Here is a 13120-nt window from a genome sequence, read left to right on the forward strand (position 1 = left end):
ACGTCAGTACTACCCTTGCTGGCCCAAACCCATCGCTGCGCACCCTGCTGAGCGGCCAAATGCAGTGCGTCGGCAGAACCGCTAGGCATTGCGGTACCGCTGCCAGCTGTGTTCAGCACGTTCTCTGACAGAAGCTGTTCATCAGCTGAAGCTCTTTGAACTCTAAAATACTGTTGTTGCTAAAATATGTCATTAAGAAATGTATCTACATTTGAACTGAATTTGTCCGAAAGCCAGAAGTTAGAAGAGTTGCAAAAAACTGTGGTCCAATTATTTGAAACTAATGTGAAGAAAATGGTAATTTTAATGCTGTAATGTTAGGTGAACAGGCTAAGAGAGTCTGACATAATGAGTCTTTCTGGAATTTATTAATTAATATAATAAATGTTTCATACCAAATTTAGAATTTTATTTCACTATGTGAAAAGTCATATTTTGTCTTTGGCTAAATTTTTTTTTGCCTCGCTTGTACTGGGTTCTAGATTGTTGATGTTCCTTTAGAATTGCTTATGGCAGTTCAGTTTAAGTAAATAAAATACAGAGCTGCATTGGAGAAAAATTGTCTTGTTAGAAGTTTGTTGCAAATTTTCACAGACCTTAACAAACAACTTATGCAAGACTCAGACTGATTAACAAGTGTATTAATTTACTTAATAAAAATTTATTAAAGTGGCTTTCATGAGTCATTTTACATCTGCTTGTTTTTGTGTTGTTATAACATGAATTATACAATTAAGCTAGAAATACTGTTTTTTGGGTTTTGTGTATTTTTATATTTACTAATAAAATGTATTTAGTTGCTCAACATAGTTGCCTTGCAGTTTACGCTCAAGAGAAAGGCAAAGGACTCTTCTGGTGCTCTTGCAGTATATCTCCCTCTGTGGTGCTAATCACTCCAGGAGAAACTCTTTCAGTAGCTACATGTGCTTGCAGGAGAGATCCGGCTTTCTGATTTGAAAACAAAAGGATACTACAGTTAGTAGTTAATCGTACACACTATTTTAAAAGCAGTAAAAATCAAATATTTGTGATGTACTTCAGACAGCATAATTGTGAAGGCTCTTTTCCTTCTTTTTATAGTGTTATCTTTATGCTCTGCATTCCTTAATATTCATCAATCACCTTCTAATTAAGATGTGCTTTATTTAATATGGCTTTTCTTCCATGTTCTGATTAAAAATAATAGTTTGTGTTCTGTATACCCTCTGCAAGGCTTGGGTTAATGAAGGATTTAAAATTAAAGAAAAATGTTCTAAATATAAAAAATATTTGAAAGTTAAATAATGTGGCTTCTTTAAAAATCAAACCTTAAAAATAATGAGAATCATTACATTTCTTTAACTCTGTAGCAAAGTAATTTAGTAATTGTCCGAATCCATGGAGGAACTCTTAAGTGCCTCAACATCACTATATTTACATCAGATTGAATTTGTCAGATGTTTCCTCTGAAATTGCATATTTTGTGCATGTAAACAGTCTAATGGCACAGTTTGTATTGGCCATCTTGTTCGCTTTGAAATTTTAATTCCTATCTGTTGGAGTCAGTAGGAGAAGGAAGATTCCTTTGGGGGAGGAGAGGTGAGAAATCAGACCCTTAGTTTTCAATACATTTTTTTTAGAGCTACAAAATAACTCTCTGGAGATACCTTACAATTCACTGAGGAGTGTTTTCAGCAGCTGTTGAAATTAATCTCTGCAGCTGTTGTCCAGCAACAGTTTTGCAATCTTGCCGCTCCCTGAAGCTGTCTACTCTTTTCCGTATGAAGAACTATCCCATCTTTAGTAGCCAGGGTGTGACTTATTAGGGATTTTGTGCTGCCTGCTCCCAGCAGTTGGTGCTTCTGGTTCTGCCCCGCTTGACAGGCATGTATTTCAGAGCCATGGGTGTGACATTGCTGGGTTAAAATAGATATATTTGAAGGCACAACCCCGTATGTGAATGGAATTCTGCAGCTGATCAAGTGTCTGTAGCCTCAGTAAGAAATTAATTTAGCCACTGAGTTCTTCTTAAGCTAAAATGTTTGTTCATGAGATGAACATGGAAGAGTTTTACAGCCAGCTAAAATTTGCCATCCAACAGAGGGACACCTAAAATGTTTTGGGGGAAGAAAAAGTATTTAAAGATTTGCATTCATTACCATAATTATAGTACCTGTGTGTGTGCATGCATTTCCAAGCATCACCTCAGTTTTGTTTGTTTTCTCTTACATTGTGAACTGTCTATAGCAGCAATTGTCCTTCTATACATTTTAGTTAAACTAGCAAACTTTAGCTATTGCTTTAATATAAATAAAGATAATTAATTCAGGTCAAGCAGCTATAGAAATGCAGCACAATTTTCTTGGTTGGAGTATTAATATTAACAAGAGTGAACCATTGTCCCCAACAGAATGGACAGGTGAAGAAGCTAATTGCACATGTAATTTCAGTAATTTTTTTCAAGAGAGGTGATTTTGACGTGATATACTTTATGAACAAGCAATTTTTCTCAAAATACCACTGAGCAGAGGTGCCCCGTTTCAGTAATTGTTTAAAATTTAGAGTTTTTCAATCACGTTTGAATGATAGAAAAGAAATATTCTAACCTTTTATAGGTTGACTGCCCATTTTAAGTGTCTGCCTGCCCACTGCAGAAAGTTTGAAGTCCATGAATTTGTAACATTAAGTATTTTTGAATTTTTAGGAAGTGCGTACAGGTGTTCATGTGTTTGTACCTGAAGCCGTATATTCAGCTCCATACAGAATCAGGTTATATTTGTGTGTATTCTAAAAATAAAATAACATGCCCAATATCTCTATAAATATGCAGAAGAGGCATATACACTTCTAAGTATTTAAATAATCGTAACTCAAAGTACATAAATTTGCTATATGTAATACAGTAAAAATAATACAAATGAATGTGAAAAATACATGAATGCTCGTTATTTCTTATTAGCAAACAGATGTTCAAAAAACTGGAACTTCTGGTTTATTTAGGGAACTTCTGTGCCTATCTGGTCAAATTCTTACACCAGACCAGTGGTGCTCCAAAGGTTTTGCTTGTTTGCTTGCCTTTTTTTTTTTTCTTTTTTTTTTCTTTTTTTAAACTTTATCCCCTTCACCTGAAACTGTGGCAAAAACAGCCTTCTTTTTACATTTGTGGCATATTAGAGAAGATTTAAATCTGATATTCTGAGAATTACTTAGTTTTTCTGTTTAAGTTTAGTTTAATTTTTTCTTCTTAGTTTTTAAGATAGTCAGCTATTGAGGTACAACTGCACAAAAGGCTTCCAGATGGCTCTTAGGAGATGCAAAACCAGAAAATGAACCAGCATGCGATGCACAACTTTAGTTTGGGCCAATTGGATATTGTCAGACTTTTACAAGAAGTAAGTCAGGGAGGTGTGCTCAGAAACTTCCTTCCCATCAGGAATCTTCCTACAATTACTTCTGTTTCAGGCTCTTCCTGTGGTCATTTATCTATTTATTTAAGTAACTGCAGCTAGGCTTTGCACTTCATGCTTCATTTATCTTGCAGCTCTCTCCCACCACCCCAAAAGCTGCATTTATTGTCAGGCAGACAACACTGAAGCTGAGTAAAGAGCCTTTGCGTACTGCAGGGCATATGCTGAATATAGGAAACCTGAAATCGGACTCAAGCATGGAAGTGGCTAATGCTTTGAGGAAAATGAAACCTGTATTGGGTTCATAGCTCAATTCCTTTAGGAAGAAAAATGGATTTTGAATAATCAACTGACCTCCATAGTTCATGAAGTTGTAACTAGATGCAGAAATAAAGGCACTGTGAATTTGAGTGAATGGATGTTTCAGGTCATTTTAGTTTAGAGGCTTTCTCATTGAGAACATGTAAGGCCATGCATGAATCACTGTAAGATAGGGACCTAAAACTTTATATTTCAGCTTACATTCATCCTTATTTTCACAGGGGACTACTTGCCCAAATCTTTAGAAGGATTATTTATATATGAAGAAGAAGGTTCTGGAGTTCCAGGTTCTAACAGGAAAGGAAACGACGCCATAGTTGTTGAGCAATGGACAGTCATTGAGGTAAATTGGTGGTGATTTAGCAATGTAATTTCCTACTTCTAGTTTTCTTTGGTTTTTTTGTTAGAATGTTTGTACAAGTGTTGATAAACATTAAGGATGGTTTCTTGAAGCCACCTGGATAAGCTAAACTAGTGCTGAAGTGTTTTTAAATAAAAGGAGGAAGAAAATAGCAACAACTGGAAGTTAAACAAGTAGAAATTGATAGTGAGTGAATTACATATAGTTTTCAGATGAGTATTCTTAGTAAAATTTTAGTTTTAATGTGAAACAATTTTTATTCTATTGAAGTTACATTGTGCTACCTAGTACCATAATTTAAAATTATTTTAATGTTCTTTAATATTTTTATATTATAAGATTATTGGTGTGAATGAGTGACATCTACAAGTAAGCATTGTTGGAGTATATTAAGGGCTTATTTTTAAAATATTCAATGATGAATATATTTACTACGTGAATAGACACTGCACAAAACTTAGACCTGGCATAAAAAGGTGAACTCCACAGAGGTCAATAGATTTGCTTTACCTAAAGCACAGATCTAAATTTGACTAAAAATAGTCTTTAAAAATATTTTCCTTTGAGATCATTGCTGATAATGTGTGTTAAGGACTGGTTCTGTCTGAAGTAATCTTGCTTTCTTGATCTATTGTTGTACAGAATTTGATCTTGAATAATTGATGTGGAATGTAGTCGCACATTATTAGTGTAGAATTTTAGAGAAATACAGAGGAAAATGTCATCCCTTTCCTTTTAGTCTTCATAATTTAAAGATTTCTGTTGCCTGTGGCAAAAGCTGTTTGTCTGCCTTCAGGGAATGTGCATATGTGATAATATCTACATTTGGAAAAAGTATGATAAAACTGATCATGAAGAACTGGACCTTTTATGCATTGGCTTTTTCAGGTTTTTTATCTGTTGTGGCCTTTCAGATTCTAAGGATTCCAAAATAATATATTTTTAGATGCATATATACTTGCTCATTTTTGGATTTTATATTACTTCAGAACAGAAAGTTTTTAAGATTTCAGTCAATAGCTAGGTGAGATGTTTGTTGATCAGTTGTGAAGTGAAAAAAAAACACAACAAACCTAAATACACAATTGAGAAATCTGTTCTGCAGTTAAATTGAAAAAGTTTTGTTTTAGGCGTTGATTCAGCAACATGGCCAAATTTAGCAAGTGAGATATGTGCTCTGAAAGTCTTGCTAAATCAAGGCTCATATCTGAAGTTAATGTGCCCTGTCTGTTTTCCTAATCTTCTATAGTCTTGAACTTTTCAAATTGAAAACAATTTGAAGTAGGGTCTCTCTCTTTATACCCAACAGCACAATGGGACACAACCTCAAAGGATTGTTATATTATTTGTAAATAAGAAATAAGAAGAGTGGTTGTAATTTGTTATGTGTAGAAATGTAAATAAAACCTGCACAGAGTGTCTTTACTACTTTTTATAATTATTAATGTAGGGATGTGAAATTAAAACAGATTATGGACCATTATTGCACACGTTGGCTGAGTTTGGATGGCTTCTGACCTGTGTCCTGCCTACACCTATCGTACGACATGACAGGTACCCAAACAGCAGAATACAGCATTTTTGTGTATGCTCTAAGTTATAGATCTCAGAGAATTACCTAGTGACTTTTTTTGTACTGAAATGTAAAAGGAAAAATGTTAATAATGTTAACTGCATGTAAAACTTAAGACGTAAGTAGCATTATGCTGGAGGGTTTTTTAACACATTGATTTAGGACAATTGACTTCAGTGAGTTTCAAACTAGACCAGTAATCCTCAATTTAAAATACATTGTTTATATCCAAACATGAGAATTATTTTATTTAGGAAACTTTTTATCACAGTTACAGTCCCCAGTAATGGGCCAGCAATGGGATTACTCATATGCTTCAAGTTTAAACAAATGTTGAAATGTTTCAGTAAGTAGGACCTGGGTGAATGATTGTTTTGGACTATGTGAGAAGAAGCAATGTTGTCACGAGACAGTCATGCACTACTTACTGCAAATGAGGAGGAGAAAGTGCTAATCCAGCAAGTTATTGAACTGTTTCTCTTCTTCTTTAATGTAGACATTATGTTTCATCTTAAATATAGTAGCAAACTACTGGATTTCAGTTCTGTTATTTTCTCATTGTGATATTTCTTTAGATGTCTGTGGGAGATCCATGTATATAGGAAGAGCTAATTTTAACAGGCCTAGATCCCATATATTTTCCAAACTTTATTTACTGAAAAAGAAAAAAAGTACTGTGCTTTTCTTTACAGTACCAATCTAAGAAAGTGCAAATGCATCACTGGATTAAGCTTACACAGGTTTTTAAATTCTGCTCCCATCAGATTAAGATTGCCAAGGTTTAAAAGCAAACGAGTGTGCTGAGGCATGACTTAGGGCTCATTAAAGACAAAGGAAAGACCCTGACTGACTTTAGTAGTCTTTGAATCCAGACCTCACCGTATTAAATCAAGATAGCATAAAAAGGATGTGAAGGGAAGGTTCCAAGAGAACTGCAGGAAAATGGAATTCCATTCAAGCGAGTTGACATAATTAAATCAACTCATCCATGTGAGAAAGAGGTATTTCTGGTCAGGAAATAGATTTTGGGGTTTGATTCTGTTTTTCTTTTTCTTTTTTTTGGGGGGGGGAGGGGGGATGTTATAGTTGATTTTAACCAGTTGGTTAAAAATCAAAGACAGGAGAAACTGTGGTAAAGTATATGGCATATTTTGCTATTTGAAAGGTCTCTGTATGTTTTGATCTGAAATTATGAAATTCTGAACTTATAAAGCCCCCACTCCAGAGAAGCAATTTTTATAACATGAAACAAAGCAGTTATTCTTTAATTAATTTCTTCAAACAAATGTCGTTGTCTGAGTGTATTTATTAGCTTTGACATGGTGACTTGTAAGGAGATGTGAACTGCTGAGCCTGGTAGTTTCCATAAGCAACTGATTTTTTTGGACAGATCCTAGAGCTTGAGAGCAGGCCTTCAGGATCCAGATCTACTTGGAAGGACGTGAGTGGACAATGGGAGAAAAAGTTTTTAGTAGTCTGCCTGCACTGCAGGTCATAGGATGAGGGAGGGGTTTTAACCTTGAAACTCTTTCAACCCATAAACAGTGTAACGGTATCCATCCCCGCAGGGTTTGGAGAGCCGGGGCGAAATTGTCCTGAGCAGCTGTTGGGCAGCCGCTCTGTGAGTATCAGGCTCTGCGTGCAACAGGCAATTTGATGCTCTCTGGGACCTCACAGACTGGCAGAGCAAAAGCAGGGCCATTTAGAAGTTAAGTGCTGTAGGGAAAAAGAAAAAATAAATAAATAAAATAAAATAAAAAGAAGAAAAAAAGAGTGCCGTAGGAAGTGCTAATGATTCATTAGACAGGACCTGTTCCTTGAGCCACTAAGAAGGCTCAAGGCATGGCATTAATTTGCACTTGGTGTCTGAAATACTGCTGCTTCCTAAATAAAACATGAAACAAGCAACCTGTTACTAGCTGTGATCACGTAAAAAGGGATTGTATCCTGGCCAGATGTGGAGTTGGATTAATTTTATAGCAATGCTGGAATAATTCAGATGAATATAAAGTGTTTGTTTTCTGACCTAAATGGTTGAGTGGGTGTTTGCGTGTGTTGTCTAATACCTGCTGTCTTAGAATGGCTTGTGAGATACCTTTAGAAGAAGCATGATAAATCACATATTGTGTGTTTGTCTGTAGTGTATCTAACATGTATATCTAATCAGATTTCTTAAAAAAAGAAAAAAGTCCATGAACAAGGGAATATTAAGAAGTCTTAAAAGACTTAGAAGAACGTGTTTCTGTACTGGCAGTCTGAGTAATGATTGATAAATACTATTTTTAGGCATCGATGTTGGTATTTACAGAAGAGAAGAAATTCTTGGGTGGTTACTATGTGTCTGATATGAAAGATGCTATTACTGTGGTGGTAGATGATGCTAAGAATGCAAGTTAAATGTCTGAATAAAGGAGGGCATTTTATGCTGCCCAACAGCTGTTCTTTCCCAGACTTTGAACTGTGACCTCAAAACCCAGACTGAATATTAACAGGCTTCAGAAACACTATCCAATAGACCATGCTACCAAAAACACTCACAATTAACATCTTCTTCTGTCAGAAATGAACAGCGTTTTGGGAAGTCCTGGTAAATTCACTTTTTCATATTTATTAAAAAATATAATTCATACAATATACGTAATGAAAATTCTATCTAAGAATCAGAGAAATTTTAGCAGGACAGCCTGCTCGCCATTTTTATTCTCCTTTATATTTTCTCCTTTTTTCTGTCTTACTCTTCTCCTAATTTATTGCAAAACTTACCCTAACGTGAGATCTTCTAGGATCTGTTATTAGCCATTATGCTCACTGCTTGTCTGCAGACAAAAAATGTGACTCTCAAATGTCATTACACTTATTTAAACCATCATATGACCTGGAATAGCTAACAGGTTCTGGAGTGTGACAGAATTGTCATGCATTCAATTTTTCCTTTTTTTTTTTTAAAGCATGGTTAGGATTTGAAACAGTTTAAAAAAACACTATGCTATAAAGCCTGTTCCTGTGTGATTTTGTTGTTGCTGTTTAAAGTTTTTCTTCTTTTTTACAGCTATTGTTCTCCACAAAATAAAATGTCCTGTTGCATGGAGTGTAATGCTGCATGATAGCTGAGTATTGTAGAGCAGCATGTCGTTTCAGGCGTAGGCAGCACTCTCTAGGCCTGTTTTGTCCTTTAACTCCTACTTCACAGGCTAAAACACATTGGATACAGGAACATTTCCTTAAGAAAAGTTATCTTTGCATTTACAAATAGAGCAATAGTAGATAGCATACTCTTCAAACATTCAGAGTTGCTTTTTTTGTGCAGTCTTGTTTGAAAAATAAGCATTTGTGATTTTTTAGTTTTTCAGTCAGCGCATTGTAAAACCTGCTTAAGTTCCCTTCACATAATTTCCCTGTCTTCTTCTGTCAGTGATTGTATTTTTCCAAGAGTACAAAAAAACAGATCATTGAAAAATATGCAAAAGTTGCTGTATCCATCCATATCTTGGGTACTTAAATTTTGCCAGCAGTCATTAATCTGTTTTAAGAGCATTTGAGACCAAAAAAGAATGCAAGACTGACCCACCATAATTTTGAATATATAGTAAATGACTTAAGGAGCCTTATGCATTATATACAGCTCTAACTTACTAGGTGAATACTTTCAAGACAAGAATTGATTTGACAGACATATTTGACAAGGATTATGCCAAGTTCAGAAGGTATATAGCTAGGATAACATTAACTGTCATTTTAGGAGTTAAACCTGGTGATGGAAAAATAGCACATGAGGAAATACTCTGCTAGTAATTTAGTGCCCCTGCAGTTAACATGAGTGTATCATAAGCTTCTAGAATTTAAGACATGTTTGTGGTCTAAAATTAGATTTCTTTCTGAGTTTCAATTTTTACTGGATCAGGTGACTTACTATCCAAAGCTGTATCTCATTTCTGAAAGTCTAAATACTGTGCAATTCCAAAGCACTGCAAAACACTATCTTGAGAAACACAAATTGAGTTGGTTAAAAGAATTTATCTTACTCCTTTTCTTCATTTTTCAGGAAACTTTGTCTGACCTTGATTTTAAGTGCTTCAAATGCAAAATGTTTATGCATAAAAAAACAGGCTTATAAAAATCAGAGCCATTGGCAGCCCTAGTTGGACAACTGTTTTTAAGAACTTACTTAACATACACATATAATAAGAGGACAAATTTAATGCCCATACAGCATAAGCAGACAAACAAATTGCTGGTGCTTTTAACAAAAGAATCTCTCTTGCTCTTCATCTCTCTTAAGAGAAGAGACAGGAAAAAGGCTTCCGCAGCCTTACTTTGCAGTGGCCTTTATCTCCCCTCCCTGATTACTGTAGTCACTGAAAATGGGCAGGACAGGCTGTCTACAAGCACCAGAAAGCAAACAAATACAGTGCAAAAATACTGACTTTGTGATTATTAGTTTATCATCACAAACTATTTAATCCAAGTTTTCAAAATGCCCTGACTCAAGAGGCAAAGAGCGAGTGTGGAGGCATGAGGGAAGCTGTGGAGTGGCTGGTTCTAAGCATTTTTCTAATTTAAATTCCGTGGAAATCCCACTGTCATTCAGTTCTTTGTGAATTAAGCTCATAGCTATTTTGTCGTGTGCAGCATTTTAATAAGGTTAGACTTAGAAAATTGTTAATTATTGTCTACTCACCATCGTGTCTTTTCTCTGTTCTAGTGGAATTTGTACAAGCTGAAGCTTAATGTTTGGTTTGGGTTGGGTTTTTTTCTTTGCTCTGATGGAGTGCAGACACTGTTACAAAATAAGGCAAAGGCTCTTCCCCTTGCCAGAGACTGTGCTCAGTCTTCTGGCTTAAAAGAGAGATTTCTCAATTGATGTTATGGTGTGAGTGGAGGGTGATGGAGGGTGGGTTTGGTCTTAACCAAGAGGAATAAAGTTGCAAGGTTGCCGATTTCCTTGTCATACAGTAAAATTGTAACCTATTTATTTTCTTTTAATGAATGGAGACAGCCATAGCCAAATGACTTCATTCCCCTGCCTCCCCGTTTTCCCCGCAGACTGCCGTTGAAGGTAGTTCTCTTTTCTCGTCCAAGGAAGATATGCAGCCGTGACCTGAGTTCAGCTGGAGTGAAAGGGAGATTGTGAGGGGCCGAACACCGTCACAGAATGCTTATCAGTCACTATTGAGCAGACGCAGCTGAGTACGCGGGGAACAGTGCTATTTTGTGTGTTTTCTCAGAGAGCTGGCTTACAGGAGTGCCAGTGGGGCAGGCCATTAACGACTTCTTCCCGATCGCATAGGAGCAGTTTTGATCCCTGATTTTTCTTGGAGCAAGTTCCTACCATTTCATTCCAGTTCATTCCCTCAGTCCTGATCCCGGCATGAAACATGAATTAGTTACCTCAGCTTTATATGTGCGGTTGTTAAGACTAGCATACCCATACTGAAGTGCAATCATATGTTATTTTAGTAATTCTTTCTGTAATGTTATGCATAATAATACTGTTTTATCATTGCTAGACTATGTAGAATCATAGATACTTGAAACAAACTCACACATAGTAATCGATACATGTTTAAGTAGCTGTAATTTTTGTGTTTCTATTTTGCCACTTTTCTCCAGTTTTTTCTTAAATCTGTAATCATTTTTCTGCCCAAGTGTTTCAGTGTCTTTTCTTTATGTGCATAAAGATCTCGTTGAATACTGCCCTGCAATAGAGTGGGGGGAGAGAAGAGTTTATCAAAACTCACTGTCAGATATTTAGAACAGAGGAATTGTTTAAATTCTCACATCCTAGGGCTCTGGTCTTGCGATTCTTGCACTCATTTAATGACACAGTCTTGCTTTGTAGCACGTATGCATCAGTGTGCTGCCCTCTATTCCTGATGGAAAGTTGATGATAATGGAGATGCAAAATCTTCAAGTAGATGTACTATCAGTAGTACAAGAATGTAACGCTTTTGAGACATTATAGCAGTAACACTTTATTTGTTTCTGAGGAACTTTTCTACCTTTTCACACTTATTTTTTGGAGGAGTATTTCCTTTTGAACAAAGTAAATGTTGCTTCTTTACATCATTTTTGCCACAGTAGCATCAACATTGCTAAAAGTTCCAGGACTGAAGACTAAAGTTCCTCTTTTTTTTTTTTTTCTTCTTCGTTTATCTGTCTTTTTTTCCTTTCTTCTTTTGTCCTGACTATGCCTGTACTTCCCATGTATAAAACAGTCAGTGTCATTTATCTTATTGTGGATGTAGAGCTTATAAAAACTGAGCTGAGGCCTTTTATTCACAGGTGGTGAATAACCAGGTACAGGTACTCTTATTCTGGTGCATTCACAGGTACAGCAGGCTTATCACATTGTGTCAGTTAGCTGTCTTCTTACAACCAGAAAACACATTTTAGCTAGCAGTGAAGAATGTTATTTGCCACGCTGCACACCGCAAAGAATTGAGATATTTGAAGCTGTGGATCTGTTGAGATTGGACCTGTCTGTTGTGGTACTAATAGCTAATTATATGTTGCTGTATATTTGCCGGGGAAGATTAAATGAAAGAAAGAGTCTTTGAGGTTTAATTTCAGACTTTGTAAAGGTGCGAACTTGGACTAAAAGTAGGAGCTTAAACTTTCAAGAGCGATCATGTTAAGTATCTCCAATCACAGTAATAAAAATTCTTGTTATATACCTGCTTTCATGTGCAACCTTAATCCAGCTCTATGCTTCTACTTTTTTCAAAGTGATTATAGAGCTATTTAGGAATTAACATACCAGTAAATGACTGGTTTCTATACTAGATAGTTTTCTTTATTTTTAGACAATGGCTATGATTGAGTGCAAAAATTTTTATTAAGAGAGTCTTGAGGTTTCCTAGTCAGGAGTGCAAAAGTTAGGAAAAACCTGATTCAGCTGCCTGTTTGTATTAATACTTTCCATTCGTTTTTCCTCCTGTGAGGAACAGAGATGATCAAACCTCTGGTCTCCTCCCCATGGCTGAGCCAGTGGAGGTGATGAGGTGGGTGGTACGTGGCACTGGATCACCAAGCTGTTTGCTGGGCAGCCGCTGCTTAGGAAGCCGCGTTCAGTTCCAGGTCTAGGAGCGTGGCTCAGCGGTTTAGGGACCCTTTGGCTAACACAACTGCTGTCTCCATCCAGACCGCTCTGGCTCTTTAACATGCCTTGTCTGATCCCACAGGGGAGTGTTAAAAGTACAGGTGTCCCCACTGTTGTCAGTTCCTGTGCCCCAGGGATTGCCGCCGGCAGAGGGGAGGAATTGCACAGAAAGTTCGGCTTCTCTCTTGCAGCCTGGCTCAGCATGTCTAGTTCTTTTGTGGAAATAAAACAAGATCTTTATAATAATTTTGGCCATATCGGTCCCAGACTTTCTCTGAGAGAATCTTAGCATTAAAAGTGTCAAATCTTGCAAAATAAATGTCAAACCCAAATCTTTTAGAATTGACAGTGTTAAAGGTTAATGTAAGAAAAGCCTAGGG

General features: G+C 36.3%; 1 protein-coding gene across 3 annotated transcripts in view; it reads left to right on the plus strand.

Moving 5' to 3' along the window:
- Positions 1-13120, plus strand: part of RFTN2 (raftlin family member 2) — a 55892-nt gene that overhangs the window by 31551 nt on the left and 11221 nt on the right. For all 3 annotated transcript variants that reach the window (XM_067298894.1, XM_013952169.2, XM_067298895.1), the window contains 2 exons: positions 3929-4050; positions 5519-5622. In XM_067298894.1, coding sequence (XP_067154995.1) covers positions 3929-4050; positions 5519-5622 — 226 coding nt within the window. The remainder of the gene's footprint in view (positions 1-3928; positions 4051-5518; positions 5623-13120) is intronic.

The sequence above is a fragment of the Apteryx mantelli genome, chromosome 6 (assembly GCF_036417845.1).
Source record: "Apteryx mantelli isolate bAptMan1 chromosome 6, bAptMan1.hap1, whole genome shotgun sequence".
In the NCBI taxonomy this organism is placed as follows: Eukaryota; Metazoa; Chordata; class Aves; order Apterygiformes; family Apterygidae; genus Apteryx; species Apteryx mantelli.